This window comes from Austrofundulus limnaeus, unplaced genomic scaffold, assembly GCF_001266775.1.
Source record: "Austrofundulus limnaeus strain Quisiro unplaced genomic scaffold, Austrofundulus_limnaeus-1.0 Scaffold72, whole genome shotgun sequence".
Lineage (NCBI taxonomy): Eukaryota > Metazoa > Chordata > Actinopteri > Cyprinodontiformes > Rivulidae > Austrofundulus > Austrofundulus limnaeus.
In genome coordinates this window covers 1,827,006-1,834,126 of record NW_013952474.1, presented here as the reverse complement: position 1 = coordinate 1,834,126, position 7,121 = coordinate 1,827,006, and the positions used below count along the sequence as shown (strand labels likewise).

The 7,121-nt window shown below is 39.6% G+C and overlaps 1 protein-coding gene across 1 annotated transcript in view; it reads right to left on the bottom strand.

The window, feature by feature from the left end:
- LOC106519170 (vang-like protein 1) overlaps positions 1-7,121 on the bottom strand; it is a gene marked incomplete at its 5' end in the record, with an annotated part of 62,842 nt that overhangs the window by 10,018 nt on the left and 45,703 nt on the right. The window contains 2 exon segments of the mRNA XM_014010730.1: positions 1,021-1,154; positions 6,509-6,684. Coding sequence (XP_013866184.1) covers positions 1,021-1,154; positions 6,509-6,684 — 310 coding nt within the window.

Genomic DNA, 7,121 nt, shown 5'->3' with positions numbered 1-7,121 from the left:
GTTTGTGGTTGTAATGTGACAAAATATGGAAAAGTTCAAGGGGTATGAATACTTTTGCAAACCACTGTACATGTATGGGCGTCTTCTATGGTACATGCAGAATGCCGAACCTGAAGAAAAAAGGGGAGCTGAACTCAGGTCCGTCCTCCCCTTTTATACGGACCGAGGTGAGGCCCACGTCACGTGGGCGTGGACTATTGGTCTTCAGAATGCGCGTACGCGCACGGGGGTACCCATCTGCGATAGCCTTAGAGGGCGGAGCTTACACGAAATAGAACTCTCTGAGCTTAACTTTTAATAGTATTTCTGTATTTATCTCACGTTTGGTCAGTGGTACATGTTGTACTTTTCATGGTTCATAAGAAGATAGGTTAAAACGCTGTTTCTCTGCAGGAAATACCACGAAGAGCTCAGTTATTTGTGTTCAGTGAGAGGGGTTGAGGAACATGATGTTTCATGTTTAGTCAAAGTTAAAAACAAWGTTATTTACAAATGGCCCTGTGAGGGCCACCAAAAAGATCATGTGGCCCCCGAGAGAAAATGAGTTTGACACTCCTGCTGTAGAGGCTTCATGAGGAACCAGACAAGCTACCATACAGTTAATATATTAGGGTTAGAGGTTGGTTACTTTAAAAAACAGGTGTGCAGAGGCCTGGACCCCTTCATGGTGGGAGTCAGACTCGGTGCTGTGATCTCCAGCCTGATGTGGTTCACAGCTGGGATCAGGATCAGAACCTCCAGATCTGAGGTCGTGGTTCTCAGTCTGGAAGGGATGGACTATCCTTTTTGGGTCTGGGGTGAGGTTCTGACTCAGGTGGAGGAGTTTAAATATCTCTGGGGGAAAGATGGAGCCTCACAGAACCAGACCCCTTAGCTGCTTTGAGAAATTTAGTGATATTATTTAGATTTAAATCCATTTATTTATTTTATCCACACTGAAGCAAAGGCCGAGACTCAGAAGACACAAAGTAGAAACTACAGGCCCCGCCCCCTCAGCAGCAGGGGCAGCTGGGAACTCACCGTCCACGTTGTAGACCTTGAGGCCGGCCAGGTGCTTGGCAGCACGGTTCTTGGAGGCAGAAAGCAGCGCCGGGTTGTGGATGGGGAAGTCGCTGTAGTAGTGCTCCACGACGGCCAGAGCTGCCCTCTGAATACTGAGGAAGAGGAAAAAAATAAAGGTGAAGGCCGACGGGAACGTTTCAGCTTTAAAATCTGAGAAAAGAACAGGACGAAAGATGTTTTCTTTTCCACCTGGAGGAAGCAGACACCTGAAAATCCCTGAATAATACAGAGAAACATACATTTCTTTTGGCTTCCTTTCAAAGGATTTCAGTGAATAAATATAAAGATTCTGGTCTTTCTGCAYGACAACACAATGAGGAGGGGGAGCTAAAGACCTGAAAGCAATACTTAAATTAATTCCTCGGTGGGAAAAACCCCTCAGAGTCATAAAAAACAGGAAGACCCTCAAAAAAAAAACCAACATTTCTCACAGAACCAGGAGAAAATACAGGAAAACAGATGAGTGAAAATCTGTGGAACAGTTATCTGTGGAACAGCTTCAGTTTGGCTGAGAGCGGCTGAACTTCCTGTCTGCTTCAGGTTTTATTAATCCAGTCAGAAGAACTTTAACGACGGGAGAAGGTTCTGAGTGGATCCGGATCCTTCACACCCAGGATCGAGACGTGTCGGGTCTTGTCTTTCAGTAATAAAACAAACTGTACACAAGCAGTTTTCACACGTCAGAGGTCATAAATCACCTGAAACCTCCAGCTTCTGTTCCTGAACCAAAGGTCTCACCGCAGAAACATTTAGAGCGTTTAAATGTTTCAATATAGAACAAATTAAAACTCATTTTCCAAGTCTGCAGCTTTTCTCACTGATGTACTAACAATTTTTTAGACACATCATTTAATAAATGATCAAATATATATGTTAAATGCCAAATTTTGCATCAGTTTTGCTGATTTCGTTCATTTACATTTTTTTACATTTAAAAAAACAATTGTATTCAAATTAGGTATATTTAAAATTATAGCACAGAATAACTTCAATAACCATTTTATTATTAATCAGACTGACAGATTTCTGCTTTAAATTACTATTTTATTCAAATGGATCATATTTAAAGAATTTCAGCTGATGTAATACAGTTTATATTTATCACAGTTTAGTTCCAAACACAAACAAGTCTTATGAGGTCCTGTGTTCCAGCATTTTTSAAATGTGCTGCAGATATCAATGACAGAGTACATTTAAGAACTAAAGCTGCAGAAAGACTATCACTCATTCAGAGGAGTCTGCATGTTTATTCATTGTTGTGTTGTGGCCTAATTATTTCTCMATCACCTTGACACTGTCCACTGTTCATATCTTGTGATATCCTCTGGACGTCATCATCAAGTTGACCTACTTTAACGTATCAGGATGAGGCAGGTTATGATTGGTTGGTCATTATCACATGATGTTAGCTGACAGTATATCATTGCTTGGCAGCCAATGACGGGCGGGCCACATCCAACAGACTTCCTGATTGTTTTCTGTTTCATGTCTGCCCATTAATAAATGACTTTACGAACATACCCGCAAGACTGTTTGTCTATTTAACATCCTTTCGCCGTGTTTCTGTCCATCTTCCCGCGACAGTTGTTTGTGCAATCTTTTAGCATTTATACGACAAATTATTACAGAAGTATGATTCGGGTTTTTGAAGTTCTGCATTTTGTTTGTTTTGAGAGAAACAGATCAGTGGGACTGTTTCAGGGTTTTATCCACGTGGAAATCTAACTTTAATAAATGCAAAGTAGGTCTTATCATGTGCTTCTTGTCACAGCAACATTCCTGTCCCACAGCTCCTTTTCTCTGACCTCTTTTTCTGTTTATTTTGTTTCTGTACAAACCACAAACCAATGAAAGCATCCAGGCAGCGTTCAAACCACATTTATTTTTCCTGCTTTATCATCTGATCACATCTCCGACAGTCACATCAGAGAAAATCACTGAAAGTTGTTTAAAACTGAATGTGGATCACTGTTCAAATAATAACTCATGCACGTCTATTAATTTGCTCAGTTAATGTAWGTCAGCAGTCACAAACAAAAGCTTAAAAAATAAACTAACTCTTATTTGGGGATTTAAAAGCTGAGACACAAATGCTGAATACAAAAAAAATRTCAAATTTGACAGCTCACATCATTTTAGCAGCACAGCATCATTAATTTGGCAAAACTAAGAATTTTTTTTTTTTTTATCAACAGTGTTCATATCTGCTAAAAGTGCAGCAGGAATGTAACATTGTTCTGCTGGTTAACAGAAGGAATTCAGAGCAAAGATCAATATTTAAACAGACTTTTTTATAAAAGTGAGGCGAGCCTCGTCTTTTTCTGATCTCAATCAAGCTGAGCAAACAATAGAAACAAAAGGAGAAAATATAAACCAAATCTAGATCTAATATAACCCAATAAAACAAGAGAAAAAAAAAGCCCTAAAACTTCCTGGATGTGCAGCATGTTCCTAAATGTGAAACACACTCTTAAATTTAAAATTAATAAATTATCATTAAATTTAGATAAAACTAACTATATGACATTCGGTAGCAGAAAGGGAATTATTGATGTTCCATTTAGAGGTSATGGTGTTGAGATCTGTAGAGTCAGTGAGGCGAAGTTTCTGGGTGTTGTCATTGATGAAACGCTGACATGGAGACCTCACATAAATTATCTAAGAACAAAAATTGCTAAATCTATTGGAGTARTGRATAAAGTAAGGGAGTTATTTAATGATAGAGCTCTGTATATGTTGTAWAATGTAATGGTTGTTCCACACCTGATTTATTGCACTGAAGTCTGGGGAAAAGCATGTAAAACAATTATAAACCCTATTTTTATTTTACAGAAAAGAGCTGTAAGAATTATTGCTACAAAACACTACAGTCACCCATCAAATATATTATTTTATCAGTTGAAATTATTAAAGTTCTATGAGTTGGTTGATTATAATATTTTATAGGTTATGTACAAGGCTCACAAATGTATATTACCTTTAAACAACCAATTACATTTTGTTAAAAGAGAAAGTTGTTATAATCTGAAAGGGTAGAGATGTTTGTGAAACCTGGATTTTGAACTAGTTTGAGGGACCGGTGTACTTTGACAAGGAATAAGACTATGGAACAATCTGGAGAGCGATGTCAAAAATGCCAGAACAATATTTACGTTTAAGAGAAAGATAAAAGTCACTTTGTTAAAGAAATATGAAACAATATGTGTATTCATATGAAATGTTGTTCAACAAGGATTTGAGGTTGTTTTTGTTTAGTTTTTGTTTGTGGATTATTATTGTTTAAAATTTTATTTTTGAGAAAAAAAGCGCAGATACTAAATGACTTTTCTCTTTTTTCTGCCGCCTTTCATTTTATTTATGATTTGTATTTTTATTGTACATAAATTTTGTTATTTTTAAAGAAATGAATAAAGTTTGAAAAAAAGTGCAACATGTTCCTAAATGTTCAATAAGAGAAATACACAGCTGCAATTTTTCTCACCAGACAAYAGAGACTGTTAGAATTGAGGAAAGATTGTAGGTACAGAGATTGAACTGTTGTAAAACCTGTTTGTTCACAGAAAACATTACTTAGCATTCTGTAAGCATTCCACGGTTCTCAGTCTGTGGTACAAGAATTACTGGTGATACTCAGGATAKCTCTATGGTACTCTGATGATGACTAGGCACAAGCTAAATCAATCATCATAAGCTGAAATATGATGTAAAGCTAAAAAGTAGATGTAAAAATAAAAGTTGAGAGATTCATACGACTCATGATTCTGGCTCCAAATGTGAATTACTCTAAACAAATAGAAACTGGAGTGGGTGATGGGTGATCAATGAGATAATGGAAACTTAAGCAGCATCAGAGAAGTCTCGATAAGATCAGCTGGTGATCAATGGTGCAAAACTGTAGGTCTCAAGATTTGAGCAATATTAAAATTTGTTTATGGAGAAAAGAATGAGTGAAGACTGCAGCGAATGTGATGTTCTGTGATGAGATGAAGGCAGAGAAACTGGGACACCCCAAGCCAAACAGATGAAATACGAGACAGAAGATTTTATGTCGATTTAAAAAGACAAGAAGTCAACCTGCTGGAAAACTACATGTTACCAATAAAGGTTAAAGATTTTTCAAAAAAAGAGAAAGGTACAGTGGCTGGTTGGGAGAGAAATGGTGCCAGGAGAGACAAAGGAGAGGGAGGGGAAGACTTCAGAGAGGAAACGCCYCAGAAAGAAGGAAGAGAGGAAAGACCCCAGAGACTGAAGCAGGGGGGAAATGTAAGAGAGAATAGAGAATGATTGTTTAATAGTTAATAAGAGGGTCGTGTTTAAGAAAAGTTTCATTGTCAGACTGGAGAAATCAGGTTTGCAGATCTTATCAGGAAAAACAAAAACATTAAATCCCATTTTTAGTCCAACAAATTTAGCTCTCCAGCTACTCCCTGGTATCCTCTCACAGCCTCCAGTCTCAGTCTAATAAAACCTGAAGGATTTATAGACAAAGCCTCTTTTATGACAGGATGAAGACCTCCTCCTGCCGAACCTGAGCCCCCCGGTTTTACAGGTGTGCTGTCATATTACCCATGATCCTGTCAAACCATTTAAAAGCACTCAAACTGTGGAAATAAAGATGTGCATTRGGTTTAATGTGGTTTCACAGATCCTAAAACACACTTTGGGTGGGATCAGTGGTCCTGAGTCCTGGTCCTGGAGGGCCAGCAACCAGCATGTCTAAAGGTTTCCRTGCTTTGACCCACCTGATCTGAATGAACGATTGTTAAGTCACTCTTTCATTCAGATCAGGTGGGTCAAACAGGTCTTAAAGTCCTCCACAGGGAAACATCTAAAACCTGCAGGATGGRGATGATCCTCCAGGATCAGGACTGAGGACCACTGGTTTGTCTGGTGGAGGCATGGTGGTGCATGATTGGAGGTGTTGCCTCAGGTTCTGGTCTTTCTGATGGTTTCCTCCAAGTACTCTGGTTTCTCGGACCAAAAACACACATGTTGGGTTCAATGGTAGCTCTAAACTATCCTTAAGTGAGAGAGCAATGATCGTCTCTATGTGTCCCTGTGATGGACTGGAGACCTGTCCAGGATTCCCCCGTCTCTCACAGCGACTGTTAGACACCAACTCCCTGTGTCCCGAAAAGGAAAAGCCCTTTAAGAAACTGGATGATTTGGTTTTAGACTATTAGTAGTACTAGTACTAATTATAGTGTAGCCATCTATATATTAGAGACAATTTTGTGTTGGCAAAGGTCAGTTTACTGTGGTTCTGTTTGACTCCAAAGGCTAATTGATTGAGGATGTACACTTTGTGATTCCTGAGATATTTTGCTAACAAACAGACACAGACGTGAGAAAAATCTTTTTTTTTTCAACCCGAACATCTGATCCTGAGGAAACAAACCCCTCTGAGCCAATCACAGATGAAATAAATCAACACGTTTCGTCTCACCTGAGCTGGCCCAGGTTGTAGTGCCTGGTGACTCCGTCCGTGGAGCGTGTGACGCACACGGAGAAGCATGGCTGGAGCTGCCGGAGCTCCAGCAGGACCACGGCCAGGTAGTGGATGAAGAGCAGCACGTCCACCAGCGACACGGCGTACTGGACCACGCCCTGGTAGTTCTCGTCCTGCGTGAACAAAGACGGACGTTAAACCAGCGTGTCCCGCGTGTGCGCTTTGCTGTCTGAAGTCCGGATGCAGAGAGYCGAGGAGTTGAACGGAACGTGAGTCAGAGAGGCTCCTAGAAACACTACGAGCAAAGAGGAGTGATGCTGAAGCTGCTGTCAGAGCCAAGCACACCTGCAGAAGGATAACGTTAAAGTAAAAGGAGGAGCGGCTTTAAAAGGGATCCCTGATTAGTTGTAACATCAGACTTTATTTGATAAACACATATCTGTAAAAATACTGTAGGCTGTTTAGTTTTGTAAATTTTAAAAAATATATTTTAACACAGACGGAACCATTTTATTTACACGCAAAGCATTCTGGGTAAATGATGACATGGATAGGTCCTCGGTGCAAGGCTGCTAAAAAACTATATCCACCCTGAAGGTTAATCTTGGAC